The 23,601-nt window shown below is 32.3% G+C and overlaps 1 protein-coding gene and 1 non-coding gene across 4 annotated transcripts in view; both read right to left on the bottom strand.

Moving 5' to 3' along the window:
- Window positions 1-23,601, bottom strand: part of LOC145319236 (uncharacterized) — a 68,280-nt gene that overhangs the window by 40,051 nt on the left and 4,628 nt on the right. For all 3 annotated transcript variants that reach the window (XM_080161237.1, XM_080161239.1, XM_080161238.1), the window contains 10 exons: window positions 23,014-23,143; window positions 22,558-22,616; window positions 21,343-21,417; window positions 12,270-12,339; window positions 10,884-10,938; window positions 10,399-10,511; window positions 9,933-9,999; window positions 5,004-5,030; window positions 4,506-4,559; window positions 3,158-3,214 (listed from right to left, as the gene is read on the bottom strand). In XM_080161237.1, coding sequence (XP_080017363.1) covers window positions 3,158-3,214; window positions 4,506-4,559; window positions 5,004-5,030; window positions 9,933-9,999; window positions 10,399-10,511; window positions 10,884-10,938; window positions 12,270-12,339; window positions 21,343-21,417; window positions 22,558-22,616; window positions 23,014-23,079 — 643 coding nt within the window. In that variant the 5' untranslated portion in view covers window positions 23,080-23,143. The remainder of the gene's footprint in view (window positions 1-3,157; window positions 3,215-4,505; window positions 4,560-5,003; window positions 5,031-9,932; window positions 10,000-10,398; window positions 10,512-10,883; window positions 10,939-12,269; window positions 12,340-21,342; window positions 21,418-22,557; window positions 22,617-23,013; window positions 23,144-23,601) is intronic.
- On the bottom strand, window positions 19,494-19,565 carry TRNAT-UGU (transfer RNA threonine (anticodon UGU)). The gene has a single exon. It is a non-coding gene; the product is annotated as a tRNA-Thr (tRNA).

Raw genomic sequence — 23,601 nt, 5'->3', positions numbered from 1 at the left:
GTGAGGATCTGAGGATCACTGTCACAACTAGGTATAATCTGATAAACGCAGCAATCATACAAAAGCTACCAAGAAGGTTTCACGTTTATTTCTTGAGAAAAATGTATATGTTTTATAATGTAATTTTTTAAATTCATTAAGTTGTTTAAGGGGGAAAAGTACATTTAAATCATTCTGAAATTTATTGTCTAATCCATTAAGATCCCTCTAAAGCGTAAGATTAAATAATTGTTAAAAGAAACAACTTATCATCATGTCCTATTATATTTAACATTGTCAGTTGGTTATAATTGAAGAGTAGCTTTGCTTATAAAAAGATATAATTTGTCTAAATATACAGACTACTATCAATTAAGCTCTACAAAAGTAGTATTAATGAGTAGCAGAAAAAGTTGTATAATTGTCTATATTTGGTTATAATTACCATTCTAATGTTTTTTACTTCCTTAATTATACTCAATGCTTCTTTTAGAGTAAAAAATGAAATAGATACATTATATATAAATTAAGGTTTAGCAAATTTGTCTTTATCAACAGTTTACCTATTGTAATTGTTTTTATATTGTCGCAAAGTTGCTTATTGGATTTTAGATAAGGCCCTGAACATAAGTGTTCTAAAAAAGAAAGACAATTAATTGTCAAAAAAGCTTTTATGTTTCTTATAAACCAATAATTTTCGTTATAATAGAGTGGAGAAATCTTAGAGCTATGAAACACACCCTGCGCAAATCAATTTTGTAAGTAATTCAAATTTACCAAGTCAAATAACATTTAACTATTGATAAAATAAATATTAGGATATTTATTACCTAATATTTTATGCTAATATCCCCAGAATAAGAAATATTGCTCAATAAATTTATTTTTTGGTTAGTCTTTCCTTTACTTTAATAGTTTTGTTACATTATACTTTTTAACAAAATTTTTTGATTATTAACAATTACTTTTACCTTAGACTTTGGATATAATGTGCTGATTAGAATTGTATCCTGCGATACATTATAAATAAACTAACGGCTGTGGACATAGCATCTAGGAGCTTTTTTATTCTAAGAAATAAATAAGTTAAGAAAAATAGTCTAAAGCCATCTCAGGACCTACAAGAAGCTTTACTGTAAAGGAGAACCATATCGGTGCAGCGGTTAGCAAGATCCTTCGCTACAGGAACACATTTCTATTCGATTGTAAAGTATACTTAAATTGTTAAAATTGTTTTAAAAAATGCTCTGAAAACAAATGGGTTCAAATGTGGTAAAACCTAATGTTCTGTCTGTACCTTTAACTGAACCAAACCAATCGAGAACAAGTAAATAAATAAGTTGCGATCACGGCTCAACATGTAGCGCTTCGTCGAGGAGCTTCGAATCTTGGCTTTGCACTGCGTCTTAACTAAAGTCGTTAAAATTGGTTCCTACAGTTGATATGTCAGGTGCGCGAAATTAATAGTTAAAGTAGGGTGAATGCCATGGCCTAAAACAGGCGTAACTCATTACCATGCACAGTTTGGACTTCCAGACAAAGGTCGTGCAATCAAAGAGTTGGTTGTGAAATGGGTGTTACTTAACCTAATACGCCGGAAAAGGAAAGATTTGGCTCCCCATGGTTATCCTGGGTTGTCAGACCTGACGTTAGAGTGTCATGGACAGATGCCTCAACCGTATAAGGTAATTGATAGGTCATATGTAGCCCAAGAATAGCAAAGCAGTAACAAATTTGGTATAAAGCAAAAGTTAAGCTTGTCGACGTAATGATGTAATCATGTAAACACCTTTCCAAGCCTAAAACCAATTATATTTGAGTAGATATTGTATATAAATCACTTTAAATAACATTTTCTAGTAAATGGAGAAAATCACTCAAAAAGCATACATTTGACGTCATAAAAATGAGGGAGATAAAAGGTGGAGTGTGAAATAAAACCCCTAAAAAAGAGATAGATAATCACTCATTTCTATGACGTCACATGTCTGATTTTTGAGTGACCTCCTCCATTTATCATTTTGTATCTTATTTAGCTTGATAATTTGTGATTTTATAAAACCAGCTAATAATCATACACGTTATTTTGGCAAAAGAACTTTATAACATGTAGATGTACAGACGAACATACCCTAATTATAGAAAAGCTACGCTGCTAAAAAAAAGGGTTAACTGTCAGACATAAAACCCACTTTCTACTTGATTAATATTTTCACACTGCGGAACTTTTAACCAAGTTTAGACACGTATAAAGGGATAAGAAACTAAAAACAAGGATGACAACATCCATAAAGCCAAAGCTCTAAAATAAGAAGGAAGTACAAACGAACAATAACATTAATTTCTAAGTCTAAACGAAAAGTACATAATTATTTAAGTAAGTTACAAACAAAAGGGAGGGGGAAGGGTTCAGACAGTTGAGTCAAACCACTGTTTCTACCATTCCTTTTTTGCATTCAATTTTCGCAATATATATAATTATGGTTTGTCGCATTAAAAAATACAAAATTTGTAAAAATTTGCAATCTAAAGTTTTTGTACTTATATGAGGATTTCTAAAAAGCTTAAAATCATAATGCAGATAAATTATTTAATCTTGGATAATTTTGTTAAATGTTTTAAAGCAAACTAGAATTACCATTAATCCTTATAATAAAGTCTGTTTGTCTGTACCAAAGGATTTCGCTAACCGCTGAATCGGTATGGTTCTCCTTTACATGGTAGCTTCCCATAAGTCCCGGAAAGGTTTTTAACTATTTTGGGGGAGAGAACCACCATCCTCCCAAGAGAATCCGCCCCCCAAAAAAATTACCCTCCCACCCCAAATTAAAAACTAAAATTTAAAATGCTGGGGAAGTACACCCTCCACCAAAAAAATCTAAAATAAAAATTGGGTTATCGAATTTAACTCCCCCCATTTCAAGTGCACCTTGAGGCCTCTATAGGGGCGTAACCTCTAGTCTTTAATAAAGGGCTAATAAACCTTATTATAGGGTAGCTGTGCAAATTAAATATGTAATTTGGCCGCAGTTATACCTTTTGCTGCGAAGTCCTGGTAATTATTACATGAATTTTAACATAGATTTGCTAAATACATGCATACAGATGGACAGGGTCAGGGAAGCTAGAATTTATAAAAAACACTTTTTGAGTTTAAAAAAAAACTTAAAGTTTCCTAAATTTTGTTTTTCTGCATCAAGCTTCTCTTTCAAATATTTGATCTCTTCACTGTAACCTAAAATATACAATAATTCATGTTTTAAAATATATAATTTAATTAAATTGGGCAATATATTGTGTTTATCCAGGGAGTGAGGGGATATTAGTCCTTATATTAGTCCTTATTAGTCCTTATGATTCTTTGGCTTAACAACTTTAGGGACTTTTATTCAATTTTAATTGGTTGCTTCAAGAAGTTAAGTTTTCAAAAGTTTCAACCACTTATTGTAATCTAAAGAAGGAAAGTTTTGTGTTACATTTATGGGGACGTACATCAATTTATAGGCTAATGTCTTATCCCTTTAGATCACTGGTGTTTATCTCTAAAGAATCAACATGGATGAATACGTCTAATAAAAGCGAAGTAAAATGTGATTTCAAAATAGAAAAGTAAAGTCAAGAATATTAAAAGTTGAATTATTAAAAAAAAATCTTGCTTTTTGATGCAAAGTTGTTGAATTTGCAATATAAATTATGCTCGTTAGTTATACAGTCCGTTTTTAAAATACTTATAAGAGAAGGGTAAGTGAATAGAAGGGAAGGGAAGTGAAGTGAAGGGTGAGTGAAGGAAGTAAATTACCATCATTCAGGCAGAAAGACAAACAAACAACAAAACTTTTAGAGTATTTTCCATCTATAATACAAAGAGCTTGATGTCTGTCCGTCTGAAGCTTAAGATCTCAGTAATCACTGAACCGATTGGGCTCTACTCCTCAGCGAATATACCTCCCCCCAACCCTCCCAAAAACTAAAAAAAAACCACCCCCCCAAAAAAATTATTTACAATTTTTGTAAAATCTCAGTAACTGCTAAACAAATTGGGCTCTACCCTTCTGGGAATATACCTACTGGTCCTCTGGTAATTTTTAGCTATTTTCTTGGGGGTTGGGACACCCCATCCCCCCAAAAAATTTAAAAAATCCCCACTTCCAAAACTTTTATTTTTTTATTTTTGTAAACAAAAACCAGTAATTAGGGTGGGGGAACCCCACTGCACCATGGGGCGAAGCCCCCATTAATCCCCCCCCCCCCAAAAAAAATATACGGCAAACAACCTTTGTTTAATTTTTATGAATTAAAATTTTTGTGCGTACAGCGCACAACCTGGGTTCAATTCTACCACAGAGTAATTAAACAAAGAATAACTTTTTTTTGAATATTTCTGCTTAGGAGGGTTGACTTCCCATTACTTCACAGGGCGAAGCCCCTTGTGGCTAGGGGCGAAGCCGCTAGTAATATAAAAAATCCATTCCTTTTTAAATGACAAAATGTCTATTTCTTTGACACATTTATCAAATAAAAAATACCTGATATCATATGATCCTTAATGGCGGCATTTGCTTGATCCTCTTCAATGATCTGTTTTTTTTTTATAAAATCAGCATTTTTTGTGAGAAGCTAAATTTTAATTATGAATCCAGAAATATAAAACATATAGGCCTCAAAGGAATACTCAAGGTGGGGCTGGAGGAGAAGTCGGCCCCAATTTTTTATTTTAGATTTTAAAGAAGAGGTTTTAAGAATTTTTTTTTTGGGGGGGGTTATGCATTTCTAGTGGCGATTTATTTTCGGAGGGTTGTGGTACTCTCGCCGAAAGTAGCTATTAACCTTCCAAGGCACTATGTGAAGCTACACTGTAAAGGTACACACACAGACAGACAGAGATCCTGTTACTTTTATATAATGATTTTTAAATTACTAAAAGAAAACTTATGATGTGTATTGTTTTTTCTTTAATCAAAAGTCAGTAAAATGCATTAAAAAATTGTAAAATTTTTATTGTTTTAATGATGATTAAATTTCCTTGATTAGTCTGACCATTTCTTTCTCTAGTTTGAAATAATGCAGTATAAATAATTGTTTATTTTAAATTAGGTAATTATCCAGGGTTGTAAAGTAATAAGACCATTATCTTTTTTTAATGTAATTATCCAATTACGAAGAACAAAATTAACCTGTTCCTGAACAACTAAATCAAGATTTTGTGGAAGTTTTTAAGCTAATAGGGTATCATAGTCTATGTATATCATTTGAATTTTACTATGATCCATCTCATTTGCAAACCTGATTGGAAAACAAGTTTCATAACTAGAAATTAACCTAAATTTGGACAGGTTTTGTTACAAGAGGTTAGGTTAGATACAAATAGTCTTTTTTTCAGTTTGGATGTTATAGAAAAAAAAATTGCGTGACATTTTCAAAGAATTTGATAAAATGATGTGGGCAACAACAATTGAATTTTATCGTTCTTGTTTAACTCAGAAGAAATTGAAAATATATTTCTTTAATCTCATAATCTTTCTATGTTTCTTCACAAAGATGCAAATTTTGCCAGAATTTAATATGCAAAATGCAAAAAAAATCCACCACTTTAATCTTCTTGATTGGTGGCCACTGGCCATATCTAATCAAACTCAGGAATTGGGTATAACCAACGAACAAATAAATCTAAAATGATATTCGGAGGGCAGATGTAGAGGTCGTCTATTATACAATGTGTTGACTCCCAACGACAGCTGAAATTACGTTTATATAGGTTTCGTGATTATTTACGAATTAATTTCGATGTTGGTATGGGCCGAATCAAGCTAATTTTAAATTAATATTCAGAAAGCTTCAGTCAGTTGAATTTCATTTTCTGATCTTGTTCTACATATGAATATTTTTAATCCCTGCAGGTCTATGATGGTTAATATCAAATAAAAGTTTCATTCTAATGTTTTAAATCCCCCTTCTTCTAACATTCTTCAATTTATTTTTGCCATGTAATGGAAATAATCCAATATTTTATTTTCATTTTATGATTGCACATTGGTGGGTTTATGATAAATTTATTATCATATATAATCATAAAGTTTTTACGATAAACCTGGCCTTTTACTTTATTGGTGTCTTGGTCCAATTCAATCAATAAATTAAACAAGCATGAGAACAAACCAGCGAAGTAAACATATTAAAATCAAACGTTAAAAGAAAATAAAAAGCAGTCGGAAGATGCTTTTAGTTTATGGAAATCTTCTATAACACATCTTATGCTAATCTTATATGCAGTTGAGTAAAGTCCCATATATGATTATGGATGTACAAATGTATGAGTAATAAAATAGCTTATCATTTCTGTCAAATGATTTACCTTAAAATTAAAAAAAAACATTAAAAAATATAACAATAAGCCTAACATACTTTTACGTGAGGAAGTACGGATAACCATTGAAATAGAGTAGCTAAGCTACTTGTACAGTCAACCAGGAAGGAAGGGGACATTTGTCTGTTTATAACACTAATCCCCAAAGTCTTATAATAACGTTTTCTAATTCGTTGGCCTAACAACTTTGGGGACTTTACTTGTATTTTGATTCGTTGGATCATTAAGTTGAGTGTCCAAACGTTTCAACAACTAATTGTAATCTACAGAAGGATGAATTTTATGGATCATCATTGGGGATGTACATCAATTTATCATCCATTATCTTATACCTTTAGATCCCTGACAGTCAACTCATCATATGCTATTTATCTTCTTCTATACAACAGAGTAACTTTAAGACATTATTGGAATTATTGGAAAACAAATTCAAGAAGTCATGTAGGGGTGGGGGGGTTGCTAAATCCTTTAAATTGTCATCGTACCTCACAAAAAAACCTTGTCTCACTCAACCACAGTTCAGTTAAAAGTTCCCATCATATTTGATTCAGATTACTCTTTTATGTATTATCTGGCCTTTTAACTATCTCCCTTATTTTCATTTAATTAGCTTTGAGCTATACCTCATCAATTACCTCATACGGGCGGGGATGCTGTTCATGACACTCAAACGCCAGGACCAACAACCAAAGATAACTAAGGGGAGAAAAAAGTCTCCATTTCTGTCCAAACACCCGAGGTACTAGGGTACGTAATATCCATCAGGCAACCAATTCTTTGATTGCACCATGTTTGTCTGAGAAGTCACTGTGCATGGAAATGAGTTGTGCTTTTTGTGCCATTGCATTTCCCTGCTCTAACTATTTATGTCGCGCACCTGAGATAGTGGCAGTAGGAAATATTTTTTTCATTTTTAGTTATGACGCAGCATAAAACCTATTACCACCTCGACGACAAACGGATGGATACACACTCCCTAGAAATTTTCCTTGTTTAACAACAGATAGACGTTAATAATTTTTTTAATTTTTTTTCCAAAATATTGATATAGAAATTATACTTTTTTTTAAAGCGTTGCAATATAATTTATCTTAATTTTCACAAAAATTGTTGTCTCTAAAATACATACAAAAATTGTTGTCTCTAAAATACATACAAAAATTGTTGTCTCTAAAATACATACAAAAATTGTTGTTTCTAAAATACATACAAAAATTGTTGTCTCTAAAATACATACAAAAATTGTTGTCTCTAAAATACATACAAAAATTGTTGTCTCTAAAATACATACAAAAACTGTTGTCTCTAAAATACATACAAAAATTGTTGTCTCTAAAATACATACAAAAAGTTGAACTTGTGTTAAAGTTTAAAATATGTGCAACAATTTTCTTTTCATTGACTTCAGTACAATAGATGTACAATAATAGAGGTGCACTGCTTTAATACAAATACATTTTTCCTATCTATATATTGTGTTTACCTTTAAATACCAGGGATCTAAAGGGAACAGACAATGGTCGATAAATTTATGTTCACCCACAATGATGATACACTAAATTTCCTCTTCTTTGATTACAATTTTGGGTTGAAACATTTGGACCCTCAACTTAATTAATCAACCAATCAAAATTCAAGTCCCCAAAGTTGTGAAGCCAACGAGTAAGAAAATACTATTCAATACTTTGGTACTAATGTAAAAAAACAGACTATTGTCCCGTTTCTTCCTGAGATGGATAATTTTAAAAAAAATAGGCTTACTTAGTGAGGCAAAATTATTTTTGTGAAAAATCCTCCAAATTCGCACAAAAAATCTACAAAAATGAAATAAAATCATAAAAGGGTTATTAACATAAGATTTTGTTTAATTTTTGTAGATTTCTATGTGATTTTAGAGTATTTTTCACAAAAATAATTTTGCCTCTAAGTGACCTTAATTTTTTTAAATACGGTAATTTATTTAATTACAAACTTATTATAATGGGACAATTTATTTGGACCTGTTTTTGAAAGGTTGAATTTCATCATTTAGCATTTTTATTGAACAAGATTTGATTTGTTGGTTGATGAAATTTAAGAATATGTAAATAAATGAAGTTCATTGTCCGTCTCATGGTGTAATATCCCCCCCCCCCCTTAAAAGAAACTCGTTTGAAACTGACAAAATTTTTTTTGCAAAACAAATTTTGGTGACCAATCACCCCTCCCACCCATAAAACTTTCATTACCATACTGAGATTTATGATATCTCCAAACCACAACCAACCCCTCGAAAAAAAATGTGACGTACTTGGTCATCTATTCTGTAACTTTATTAAAAGTGCACAAAATTAATGCGCGCAAAAGTTTGTTATGTAATGTTTTACTTTCAATGTGTAGGTAGGTATTACTTTGCAGGAAAGTGAGATTTCATCTTTGAAAATTTTTTTGCTGTTTAATTCTTATATAAATATATATTTTTTTGGGTGTTTTTGTCAAAGACAAAAGTTATTTTTGACAAGTGAAAAGGTCATAATATTTAATTAGAATCATGGTTATCCTTAAATGTTAATTTGTTAATTTTTAAAAGTAGAAAAAAGGTTGTACAATTAATCAAAATTGTATTTAATAAGAAGCTGATAAAATGATTTTCATTTGGATTTATCCTATAAAGTTTAAAATTATTTGTGAAATGACTTCAACATGTTTCGCTCTTTTAAGGTGGTTTAATAGGAAAATTATTTTTTTTGTAAGTTTAAATAAATAACATTTTACAAGTTTTCAGTTACTTTGAATTACACTAGTTTCTTTATTTTTTCCTGCATGCAGGTTTTATTTTATTAAGTTTTTGCATTAAAACATTTCTTTTTCATCTCGAAAGTTGATAATATTTTACTTTACTTATATGTATGACAGCTTTTTGAAAAAAATTATTAAGCAAACCAGATTAACTCTTTCATACCTAATCTTTAACATCACACTTTTTTTTCAATCTTATTATATAAAGTAGTAAGGTTTTTTGTTTGAATCTTAAGATCTCAAAAACAGCTGAAACAATTGAGTCCACTTTTTTAGGAGAGCTTCACATAATTCTATTCAAAGTTTTAGACAATTCTATTTTGAGATTAAGTACTTGGATAGTTTCAATTAATTTTTCTACCAGATCTCTTCGAATAAAGAGTCCCTAGAGCCCAGGAATGTAGCCGCTAATGTGTTATATAAACTAATAGTATTTTCATTAAACTAAAATCTGGATGCTTTTCTCAAAATCAATCCCCATTCCCCTTACATATATGTAACTGCAGCAAAATATATGCTTGATGCTAAAAATTTAGGATTGGGCTGGATACATATTTAGCCGGGTACCGTATATCCAGCTAATTTCTTATAATGTCCATCTGTACGTCTGTATGTCCGTCTATACATACGAAAGTACGTTAATTTGTAATATTAATGAAGTGTTACTGACTTATTGCTATATAACACCAAGAATTTAAGAAATGATGTGTTGTATAATTTAAAAGATTATATTGCCGGATATCCGACCGGATAGTTTCAATATCCGGTATCCAGCCCATCCCTAGCTAAAATTTGCACTGCATTATTCCTATTTGATGAACAGTTTCATTCTCCTCTGTCATACAGTGCTGCAAACTTTGGAATTCTGATTCTTTCTCCTGAAATAGGAATTATAATTAAACAACATCCATAAGTAGCGAAGCAAATAAAAATCATGGAATGTAATAACGGACAAAGTGAGCTATATAGCAGATGTTAAGTTGTCTTAACAACTAAAGAGAGCGAATATGCAACAATGAAAAATCTAAGAAAGCCAAAATCTTCAATAGCTACTACATTACTAAAATCTACCCGAATAAAAAGGGGTTTATTTTCCTTGGACCATATCTTTTTAGAGAAGTTTGCTTAATTAACAATAAATAGCCTTAACCCTGCCCTAAAGTATTATCAACATCCCTGAAAATTCTTGATTGTCCGTTCCTGAAATTTTTAAGATCTTAATCCAGCTATTTTTAATCTAAAAGATTCTGGCCACTTCTTATCAACCTGTGTTTTACCTGTATTTTTTCAACATGTTGACTGAGCATATCATTAAGCCACGCATTCTCTCTGTCTCTTTCCTTCATCATCTCATCTGCCTTCTTTAGCATCTCCTCAGCTACTTCCAATTCTAAATTATTTGATTCATTGTTTTTGTGTTGATTATAGTGTCCTCATGTTTAGGTATGAGACACAATAATTTGAATGATAGGCTCCACAACATTCTGACATCAGATGGATTATTCATCATACATAAAAGGAAAGGGAATTATTTTAACGTCTTCAATTAGAATCAGAATCAACAAATCACTTATCCGGCAGGACGCCACAGTCGCGTGTTAAAGAAAGTGTTAAAGGGTAGGTAGCTTTAAATTTGGTTAATCAATCAGTCAAATGCTTTGTTATATTCAAAACTACAATCAACTAAAGCGGTTTTCAAACAAAACAAAAACAGATAGAAACCTTAAAATATTTCATGTACAATAATAAAAAATAATGTTACCTTCCAATTTTGATTTGAGTTGGTTTTCCTTTTCTTCCAAAATCTGCTGTACTTCCTATAAAATTAGAGTTTATTTAAAAATATGTTTGTCTTTGTAGACCTACCTTTCCCCCTAATGAAGCCAAAAATTCAAATCGTAGACTTTTCAACGCGACTCGGCAGTTGCACATTAGATCTTAGCCGCGACAAAACCTCAAATTTAAACCAGTTTGGAAACCTTGAAAGTTTTGTTGAAAAGAGTGATTGCTATATTTGTATCAAGTTAAGACTTCCCTGTGGCTGACAGGCGGCTGAGTCGTGGCAGCCGAGCCCGCTTTTCAACAAATAAATTATAAGTTACAACAAATGCATAGATTTCTAATTTATCACTAAGTGCATGAGCTTTGACAATATATATCACTGTAAGAACCAGCTAACAACAATTAAGTTACAGTAAAACAGTGATGAGGAAAAACACTCATTTATAGAGTAGCTGCGTTACTGAAAATAATTAAAGTGTAATTAGCAAATGATTTTGCATTGGCCAAATTTCTAAGAAAAATGTGTCAAAATGACTAAGGTGCTGTGCAAAAATAATTTATCTTTCTTAACTTTAGATGTCCATTATATGTCTGGAATAGAACAAGGATTACAACATCCATAAGTAGCAAAGCTCAAAATTATGGATGGATATCCGGAAAAAATGAACTATAGAGCAGTTTCATAAAAAATAAACTAAAAAAATCACGAGATTTATAACATGAAAGAAAATCTAGGAATCGATTTAGCACCTCAACCAATAAGCAAATCTTAATGAAACTTTGTGGGGATATGTAAATTGTTAACTTATTTAATCCCTTCGAATATCAGTCATCTATCTCGAATAGGAGTAAAGAAAATCATGAAAACTTAATATTCTAGGAATCAAACTAGCGCCCAAATAAGCAAATCTCAATAAAACTTAATAAAGTATGCATAATAATAAGGTATTCAATCCCTGAAAATTTCAGCCGTCTATCTTGAATAGGAGTTGATAAACTCATGAAAACTTAATGTAGGAATCGACCTAGCACCCAATTTCATAAGAAGAATGTTAACATATCTAATCCCTGAAAATTTCAGCCTTCTATCTTTTATAGAAGCCGAGAAAATCACCTGTCCACCACTTCGTGACTGACGGACAAACGGTCGGATGGACATTTCGAATTATAGAGTAGCTTCGCTACTAACAAAAATAAAAAAAAATTTGAAGCGTGACTTTTTCAATTTTGAAGCAATTCATGTATATTCCTTAATATTTGCTATAATTTTCAATAATTATATATTAACAGTGTAATTAGGCTTTCAGCTTTCTTGAAGTATGATGATTAGCATTGCCTGTTTATTTACTAAGGCATTCCCACTTACCTCATCATCGAAGTCTCCGGTCACCCTTCTGGATTTCTTTTTCAGTTCATCTCTCAATGCATCCTCCAAACTAAAGGAAAATTAAATTAATTTAGTTTTAGGAGCACAGCTACTATAAAAGTAGAGCATTTCTGAACGTTTTTTTTTGTCATACTGAGTACTGACCCTCCGAAGATCACTGATTAAATTTTAGTGATAAATTGTCAATTTGTTATACATGAACTACTTATGTACAAAGTTGGTCCTTTTTATATATTTTATCTTTAATTAACACATTAAAGTATACCTTTATCTATTAATGATAAAGAATATTTATATACACATTCGTAGTAGGCAAATTTGTAAAATTTAATGTAAATTTTTGGCAGAAATGAAGAAAAATAGAAGCATTATTTTTTTCTTCAAATTACATATCAGTATTACTACGGGGGTTAGTTATTAAAACAGCGTAAAAATGAAAAAGCCAAAACAAAAAACTTTTATGTTATTAATTATTTCAATCAAATTATTTTTATCTTAATTTGCATTTAAAAAAATATCTAAATGTGATAATAACTATTCATTTCCTTTAAAGGTGATAGGCTAAATGGTTCTGAATTTATGCAAAAACTGGTAGCTTGGTGAAAGGTTCTGTTTGTTAAAATGCCGCGTATGGCTGCTTTTAGATTACATTCTGGCGGATACTGCGTTCGAACACTGCATATTTTCATGCAATAAAATATGTACAACTGAGAATAAAAAAATGTTCACTGCTTTATAACTCAGTTTTACATACCAATTAGGCTTTATACACACTTTTCATGTAATTTGATTCTTATATTTCCAAATTCATCATACGGCAAAAGTTGGAAAAAATCATAAAACGAAAGGAAGTCATTTTCGACAAATTTATTAAAGATAACAAATAATACGGCTAACAATGTACACTCTTTTAACCAGAATAACAAGAGAAATCCAGGTTAGTCTTAACGGCATGACCCATATAAAAAGTTTTTTTTATGGTTTATAAATTCTTGTTAAAATCTATATTTAAATTCTTATTTATTCTTGTGTGGAAATGTATAGAGAACAAGGACATATTCTACTGTGATGATACATTAAGAAATAAGGGCTGTAAGCCCTAAAAATACTTTTTTAAGGGTCAATCTGTAAATGGTTTTCATGGTCCAAGTATGATTTTTGTTTCCCAAAGCCACTTGATAGGTCTTAGCTAGTCTAGAAGATTTATATAGATTAAATAAATTGTAAATGTAGGTTATGTTTCTATCCGTTAGATTGCTCGATATTAAATGATGAGCTATCGCTCGATCATTTATTACCTTGGGATTTAAATATTCATTTATGCTTAATTTTGTTTCATTAAATAACTCATTTATATCATAAACATATTAAAACTTCAATAAAAGCCCATTTACCGGTTTAAACAACTTCAAATGAGAAAAAAATATTGTAATTTACAATTTTTTCTTAGATTAGATTTTGCATCACAAATTCTTTAACAGATTTTAAAAGAATTATTTTTGTCTGTTTAAAAAGAGTAATTTAAGTTTGTTTATTTTCCTTGTTAGAACTTTAAAATAAATACTAGAAACACAGAGTTAGAACACAATTCGACCTTTTAATTGGTTTGAAAGTGTATACATTTTAATATGAAAGTTATTTATTTTATTCGTATATTTAGTCAGGTATAAATGTTCCAATTTCAGAGTATAAAGATTTGGATGAGTTAAACAAATCCGTCCAAAAAATTTTAAGCTCATTTAATCATAAGTGACTAGATTTACACAAAAACCCCCGTCTGCTTAAAGTTAGACGGATTCATTTTTAAAAGATCATCTAGAGTAACAAATGTATTCCTTTACTTCATAGCCTCATAATACCTTTCCATGTCAGGCAATAATAAGCCGAATTTTAAAAGATTTTCTAGGCTAGCATTGAAGTTAGAGTTACATTAGCCTTACATAGAGATTAGGGAAAATGTGAGACTTAGGATCAGGGTTCGGAAGCCGCGCTATCAGCCGCGCGGCTGCGGCTGCGGCTGAATCCTAATTTGCGGCTGAGGCTGCGGCTGCGGCTGCTTAAAGTTATGGAAGTGGCTGAGGCTGAGAGTGGCTGAGGCTTAGTGCGGCTGAGAGTGGCTGCGGCTGAATGCGGCTGAGGCTTAATAAGAATTGGGGTGGCTGAGGCTTACAGTGGCTGAATTGGAATTTTGTGGCTGAGGCTTCGAGCGGCTGAGGCTTACAGTGGCTGAGGGTGGCTGAGGCTTACCGTGGCTGAAGGATTTGTGGCTGAGGCTGCGGCTTACTGAAAGCCGCGCGGCTCATAGCGGCTGCGGCTTACAGTGGCTGATTGGAAAATTAAGCCGCGCGGCTGAGTGAGGCTGAGGCTGAGAGTGGCTGATAACATAATTAAGCCTCGCGGCTGATTCTGAGGCTGCGGCTTACTGAAAGCCGTGCGGCTGAGGCTGTGGCTGAATTAAATTCAGCCGCGCAGCTGAATGTGGCTGCGGCTGAATACAATATTAAGCCTTGCGGCTGATCTTATGGCTGATTATAAAATAAGCTTTGCAGCTGAGGCTTCGGCTAAATTGGATTTTTTAAATGCATTCTAGGACATTTTTTGGAGAGTTGAGGGTGGTTAGGGGTTGTGAGAATAAGAGTGGAGGGAAGAGGGGGGAGGACAGCAGGATTTTTTCAAATGTTTGATTCAGAATTAGTACCCAAATTTTATACTGGTACCCAAAGTTTTATACTGGTACCCAAAGTTTATTCTGGTACCCAAAGTTTTATTCTAGTACCCAAAGTTTTATACTGGTACCCAAAATTATATACTAGTACTCAAATTTTATTCTGGTACCCAAAGTTTTATTCTAGTACCCAAAGTTTTATACTGGTACTCAAAGTTTTATACTGGTACCCAAAGTTTTAGTCTGGTACCCAAAGTTTTATAATGGTACCCAAAGTTTTAGACTAGAACCCAAAGTTTTATACTGGTACCCAAATTTTACTGGTAACCAAAGTTTTATACTGGTACACAAAGTTTTATACTGGTACCCAAAGTTTTATACTGGTACCCAAAATTTTATACTGGTACCCAAAGTTTTATTCTGGTACCCAAAGTTTTATACTGGTACCCAAAATTTTATACTGGTACCCAAAGTTTTATACTGGTACCCAAAGTTTTATACTAGTACCCAAAATTCTATACTAGTACTCAAAGTTTTATACTGGTACCCAAAGTTTTTATACAGGTACCCAAAGTTTTAGACTAGTACTCAAATTTTATTCTGGTACCCAAAGTTTTATACTTGTACCAAAAGTTTTATACTAGAACCCAAAGTTTTATACTGGTACCCAAACTTTTATACTGGTACCCAAAGTTTTAAACTGGTACCCAAAGTTTTATACTTGTACTAAAAATTTATACTGGTACCCAAAGTTTTTTACTGGTACCCAAAGTTTTATACTAGAACCCAAAGTTTTATACTGGTACCCAAAGTTTTATACTGGTACCCAAAGTTTTAAACTGGTACCAAAAGTTTTATACTGGTACTAAAAATTTATACTGGTACCCAAAGTTTTTTACTGGTACCCAAAGTTTTATACAGGTATCCAAATTTTATACTGGTACCCAAAGTTTTATACTGGTACCCAAAGTTTTATACAGTTACCCAAATTTTATACTGGTACCCAAATTTTATACTGGTACCCAAAGTTTTATACTGGTACCCAAAGTTTTATACTGGTACCCAAAATTTTATACTAATACCTAAAATTTTGTTTTAATATTGGTACCCAAAGTTTTATACTGGTACCTTAAGTTTTATACGAGTACCCAAAGTTTTATACTGGTACACAAATTTTATATTGGTACCCAAAGTTTTATACTGGTACCCAAAGTTTTATACTGGTACCCAAAATTTTATACTAATAGCCAAAAATTTATTCTGGTACCCAAAGTTTTATACTGGTACCCAAAGTTTCATACTGGTACCCAAAGTTTTATACTAATAGACAAAAATTTATTCTGATACCCAAAGTTTTATACTGGTACCCAAAGTTTTATACAAGTTTTTTATCAGTAGGAATTTATTTCAACATCTTTAGTTATGATGCAGTACAAAGCCTATCAACTCCCAGACGACGAGCCGATGCGCTACATGTTGAGCCACGGTCGAGGGTTTCTATGACATTAACTCAAGGTCCAAGGGGAATTATATCTTTCCTTTGCGCCTGTTCATGTTGCACACCTAGCACCTAGGAACCATTTAATGTCTTCAGTTATAACGCAGTGTCTGCGCGAGATTCGAACCTATTACATCCCTGATGACAGGCAGATGCGCTACTTGTTGAACCTTGGGGAACCAATTCTTTCCTTTTCTGTATTAGTTTAAGTGACATCTATCCAGCAACCAACTTTTTTTTTATTGAACTACCTGCCTGAAAGTTTTATGGTAATGAGTTATGCCTGTTTATGAGCCAAGGAAATCCTCCTTCTCCAACTTTACATGTTGCACACCTGCCATAGCAGCTGTAGTAACCATTTAATGTCTTCAGTTATAACGCAGTGTCTGGCCGAGATTCAAACCTATTACCTCTCTGATGACAAGCAGATGCGCTTCTTGTTGAACCTTGGATAATTAAGGGGAACCAATTCTTTCCAATTTAAGTGACATCTATCCAGCAACCAACTACCTGCCAGAAAGTCCTATGGTAATGAGTTACGCCTGTTTACGAGCCAAGGAAATCCTCATACTCTAACTTTACATGTTGCATACCTGGCATAGCTGCAGTAGGAACCATTTAACGTCTTCAGATTTCATGCAGTGTCTGGCCAAGATTCGAACCTATTACCTCCATGATGACAAGCAGATGCGCTACATGTTGAGCCATGGTACGCAGGTTAAATTTGTCTTAAAAATAAACGTCTTTAAAATGCTTATCATATGTACACTTGCAATAAATGTATTTGTCATAAAAACTTACCTCTTATGAAAAAAGTTTTTTTTACAAAAGTGCTTTTTATTACAATTATTCATGGGTATAATTTTTATGACTAACTTTTTATGTCACATAATCTTAATGACAATGTAATTATGAAGTTATTACAAAAAATACTAAACAATAGGTACTGGAAAAAGAAGAACTGAATTAAAATAATTTTTTGGGGGGTAGGGTGATTTTTATTGGGTGGGGAAGGCCGGGGCGAGTAAATCCCATTTTTAATTTTGGGGTGATGTTTAATTTTTTTTCTAAGGCAATTTTTTTCTGGTAGTGTGATGGTACCCTCCCCCAAAATAGTTGTAAACCTTCCCAGTACCTATAAGAAACTACCCTGAATAGGAGCACCATATCGGTTTAGTAGTTAGCGAGATCCTGTAGTACAAACATATAGACAGACAAACAAACAGACATCATAATACTTAATGATCTAAAAATAAGACAAATTTTCATTTTGAAATATTGGAGCTCTGATAGCTTTTTGGTACGGTAACAGCTTTGAACCATCTATCATCCGGGTTCGAATCCCAGAAGAAAAAAAAATTTGGGGGGATGAAGGGTGACTTTTATTATTTTTTTATGGGAAAATAGGGGGGAGTTTGGTTGAGCACCCACCAGTTTTAATTTTAGTTTTTTAAAAAATTCAAAAACTTGGAAAAGGCAATTTAAAAAGTTTTCATTAGTTCAGTAGTTATCGAATTCTTAATCTACAGACAAAATAACTCTCCATACTTTATACAAGGTTTTAGAAATAATCATATGTAATTCTTGGTGGAATTGAACAGAAAACCTTTCTTACACATTATGGTGCACTAACCCTTAGAACATAGGTGTAAAGCAATTTTATATTAAAATTTAGTTAATAATATTACAAATAAAGTAAGTTTACCTAGAACAAATCTCTTCTAATCTTTTTTTACACATTATATCCACCCTCCTTTTAAAATTTTTTTTCAACTTGAGAGGAAAATAACTAAATATAAATGAGAGGAAACAAAAATTATTGTCCATTGTCCCAATGTCCATAGCAGAATAAAAACTTTAATCACATTCAATTGGTGGAATTGAACCAAGAACCTTTCCAACACAAGACTGCCACACTAACCCCTAGTCCAAAGGTGACAGAAATTTTGAAGAAAAATTTAGGTCTAAATATCACAATTTAATAAATTATTGGGTGCTAAATTTCATAGGTATAACTCTTATGTACATACTTTTAAAACCTGTTTTAATATGTAATGAGTTAATGGTTAAAGGATACTAGTGGCTGCGCCCCTAAAACCTCTAGGAATACTTAAGGGAAGCAAAAATAATTTATTTTGAGGGTCATCTTTTTTTGGGAGGGAAAAGATACATTTCCCCAAAAAAAATTTTAAACTTTCCCTGGATCAATAAGAAGCTTCACATTACCACTTTATATAATAGAATATGTGGATATATTAAAAAAAAGAAAATTTGTTAATAAAATTATGGACCTCATTTATTGGCCAGTTCATTTATATATCCCATAAGAGGGGAGAGATGGATTAAAGAAGGTGTATGGGGGTTATTGTTATTTTAGCCAGCTGAGATTATTTCTTTATCAGAGTACATGAAAATATGGACAACATCAAAGTAATAATATATCGATTCATGTATTGCTTATAAATTCAGAAATTGTATAACATAATGATAAAGATAAAGAAACATTTTTTTTATAATAATTGCAGTTTCGAAAATAAAATCAATTTTAGTAGGCATCTTTGTAAAATAAACAAAATCGGATGATATATGATAATCATTTAACTATTTCAATCTATCGAGTACATAAAGATTATGTAGATTTTTTTGCATATTATACAGGACAATTTATTGCATTTTAAAGACCTTTTTTTAACCAACTTTAAAAAGTAAAATACATCGCTGTTTAAATTTTTTTTGTTAGAAAACATATTAGGATAATTTGTGTTCAAAATAAACACACACACACACCCTCCCCCCTCCCCAAATCTTAATTTAATTATTTTCATTAATTTAAAAATACTATGAAAAATGAAATATGTATAAATCTTTTTTTTTGCATAACTTTTTCAGTGTCTCTCATCAACCACAAAGTATTAAATACATTTAAAATTGAAGAAATATCTAAGTAGGAGAAGCTTAATTATATAGAACAAGTAGTGCGTACCTAAACGGAAAAATAATAGAGAAGCTACTATATAACTTGAGTATCACAAAAATTGATTGCCCCCTGTGAGGTTTGAACTCACGGTCCCTAGTTTACAAGACGAGTGCTCTACCATTGAGCTAAATAGGCCAATTGTACAAGAAAAAAAATTAAGATAATACAAATTTATAGTGAATATTAAGTAAATTCTGAAAAATTTGTATCTTTTAAAAACAATAAAATTAGGCAAACGTCAGTAGGGCAGTTACCCTATAAATAGTATTCAATAATATTCATAAGTATCAACGTTCAAAAACGTATTGCTCCTGGAGAAATTCGAACTTATAACCCCGGCATAACAGTGTAGAAGAACCGTGCGCTAACTGATTGCGCCACTGGAGCTCTTACATTACAGGTTCAAATTTTTTGTAGTTGTTCGAGATGGTAGTTTCTATGTTGTAATTTTAAAAAAAAACTTAAGATAAAATTTTTATAAAAGAATATAAAAAAATTTAAAAGTATAACATTTAAAAAAAATATTTTTGGGCGATGGAAATGTCTGACCCCCACCCCAAAATTAGCTCAAAACCATCCAATGTCAATATATATATAACTAGCGGCTACGCCCCTAGAGGCCTCTAGGGGGCACTTGAGGAAGAGAGAGAGTCAAATTTAATAACCCAATTTCTTATTTTAAATTTTTAAAGAAAAGTAAAAAAAAAATTTTTTTTTGGGGGGGGGAATTTTTTTTTTTAGGGGGGGGGCGTCCCCCCTCATTTTAATTTTAGTTTAAAAAATTTAAAAATTTTTTTCTTTTTTTGAGGGGGGGGGATTTTTAATTTTTTTGGGGGGTTGGGGGTGTCCCACCCCCAAAAAAATAGTTATAAACCTTCCCAGGACCTATGAGAAGCTACCCTGTTAAGGAGAACCCGATCGGTTCAGCGGTTAGAGAGATCCTTCGGTACAGACACACAGATACACAGACACACAGACATCCTGTTACTTTAGTAAAAGGATTCCTGAGAAGGACAACATTGTCAGTTCAGTGGTTGCTGAGATCTTAAGCTTCAGACAGACAAAATTAAATGAAAATTAAGCCCCGCGGCTGAATTGACGGCTGAGGCTTGTACTAATTTAGCACCTGCGGCTGCGGCTGGGGCTTACAATATCTCAGCCGCGCGGCTGTGTCAAAGCTGCGGCTGAATTTAAAAAATTAAGCTGCGGCTGAGGCTGCGGCTTACAAATATCAAGCCGCGCGGCTGCGGCTGCGGCATAATCATAACTTTGCAGCTGCGGCTGAGGCTTTCTTGAAGCCGCGCGGCTGAGTGCGGCTGCGGCTTCAAATTATTAACAGCCGCGCGGCTGAGTGTGGCTGAGGCTTCCCCAACTATAAGCCGCGCGGCTGATTGCGGCTGAGGCTTAGAGGGGCGTTGGCTGAATGAGGCTTAGTGCGGCTGAGGCTTAATGTGGCTGAATTGGAGTTTTGTGGCTGAGGCTTACAGTGGCTGAGGCTTACAGTGGCTGAATGCGGCTGAGGCTTACAGTGGCTTATGTTTTCTTTAAGCCGCGCGGCTGCGACTAAGGCTGAGGCTTATTGGGTGGCTGAGGAAGCCGCGCGGCTGATTTTGAGGCTTCTCGTAAGCCGCGCGGCTGATGGTGGCTGAGGCTGAGGCTGCGGCTGCGGCTTCCGAACCCTGCTTAGGATATCCTAAAACCTATGCTAGTCTAAGAAATTTATGCAGGTTGTTTCAAGAAAAATGATTAAATGAATAGATAAAATGCTTTATGTATTTGGAAAACCTGTTATGGGATATCTATGTTTCAAATATTTAAAAATGATTATTTCAACAAATTATGCCTTAAAACCCGGTTTTTTAAAATTCATTTCTCTTAAAACACCCTGTATGATTTGGCTAAAATACAATACCTTCTAATTTGTTCCGACTCCAGCCTTAGTTTTTCTCTGAGCAGCCAGTTTTCCTCCTGGGTCTTGTTCAACATTCTAAAATTATTCAGTTTGGTTAAAATATTTAAAATTAATATAAATTAGGTGTATTTTTGTCATGAAAACTTTGAATTTGACAGCCTCATTAAATTCATGGGTGTGAAAATGACAATAAATTTGTGTTTATGACAGCGGTAAAGGTGCAATTTTAATAGTGCAGTGGATAAAAAATATTGTCAAAACGAAATTGACAAAATTTCACCAACTTTTTGTCACACAGTGACTATATTTTTGCTAATGGTATAAGTGGCAGCACCCTATTCAGTTCAACTTTCCTTGATTTTAGGTGTTTGTTAGCATTATATCTAAAACTAACATCTAAAAAAAATAAGAAATACTCTTCAAAAAGCCTTACATTAGGTTTTTGAGCACTAAAATAGTTGCGTCAATACAGTTAAAAATAATAAAATACGCTAAAATTGAATCCGTCTATCTGGGCGGCCACAAGAGCCACCCAAACTAGTTTAAAATAAAAGTGATAAATAAGAAGGCATTAATTATAAGTTTAATATTTTATTTCTTGTGTTCCCAAGGACGGAGGGGGACAATAGTCTGTTCATTACATCAGTTTTTAATTAAGTTTTATTATTCGTTGGCTTAACAACTTTCGGGGCTTTTAATAAATTTTGATTGGTTGATTCATTACGTTAAGTGTCCAAACGTTTCAACCAATGATTGTAATTTGATAAAGTTGAAATTTTTTGTATCATCATTGAGGATAAACATCAATTTATCGGCCAATGTCTTATCTCTTTAGATCCCTGTGTGTACCAAGTAAAATATGCATTAACCAATGAAAAATAAACAGGCCATAAAAATGGCTATAAATAAGTCAAAATGATAGATTAGTGCAAATGATCAATTATGACAGGAAAAACAATATATCATACACAAATCACCAAACTAATAATTTAACACATCAGCTCATAAATAAAAAGAAACAATAAAATAAAATTAACAATTAAAATAAAGTAAATTAGAAAGGAATAAATATTTTCAATTTTAGTATTTATTAGTAATAGTAGTAAACGATTTTGCATTTAGTTTAAAGTAATATCTGTCATATATAAAAACTTGCGTAATTGTTGTATAGAGTTAAGGTCCCCCCCCCCCCGTTCTTGTCTACAATTTTTATACCTTTTATGGTCCTCCAGTTCACTTTCCAGTTCTGACACTTTCACATTTTCCAAGATTTCCTAAAATCAAATAATTTTTACATGTAATTCTAACAAGTATTTTTAGCTAAAAGTTATTAATTACTTTGAAATTTTAGGCTAATCGAGCCACTTTAACATGCAGATATATAAAAGTAACAGGGTGTCTCTCTGTAGCAAGGGTAGCGTTTACAGTGAAGCTTCCTATAGTTCGATAAATATTTTGGGGGAGATACATCCACATTTCTTATAGAAATCACTCCTAGAAATAATACCCCAACCCCTATAGGGACATATCAGCTAGTAAATCCTATATAAGTTATTCAATTCTTAAACAAATAATCCAATCAAAAAATTATTATTGATACTATCAAACGGTATACTTCTTCTTGGGAATTAACGTAAATTGAATGAAAAATAATTATTTTTGTGAGTATACCTTTGCTTTTAGGGCAAGCTGATCATACAGCTTGAGATTTTCCTCTTGAGTTTTAGTCAGATTCATCTTTAATTCTTCACTTTCTGTTCTCAATTCTAGGATAGTTGACTCAAATTCCTCAATCTCCTTTCTAAAAAAAAAAATTCTTTTTTTAACCGAAGCTTTTTTTACAATTAGGGTCAGTTTGTTTGTATATACTACCGTCCCTTGTTATTAATGGAATGCTCTAATTGATTATTTAGACATGTTAAAATTTTTAAAATTGATTTAAAGGCATGGTGATTCCTGTAACAGTTGTGTACAATTTTGCAAGTTCCTTTAAATAATGTTAAGCATGTTCATTGATCTGTATACGTGTTAAGCTTTGCTTTTATGAATGTTGATACATTCATTTTTATACAATTAAGGTATTTAAACTTATTAATCGTAAACATTTGGCATAAAAGTAGCCCCTTTCTAAAAAATAATTCGAATAATTAAATACTTCAAAAGGTCAACTAACTCAACTTTAAATATCACAAAACTAACTTTACAAACGCATTTTTTATTTATCTTGTTTGTTTCTTAGTCAAAGAAAATTTAATTAAT

This window comes from Acartia tonsa, chromosome 5, assembly GCF_053477335.1.
Source record: "Acartia tonsa isolate MP-2025a chromosome 5, ASM5347733v1, whole genome shotgun sequence".
Lineage (NCBI taxonomy): Eukaryota > Metazoa > Arthropoda > Copepoda > Calanoida > Acartiidae > Acartia > Acartia tonsa.
This window is presented reverse-complemented; position numbering and strand designations above follow the sequence as displayed.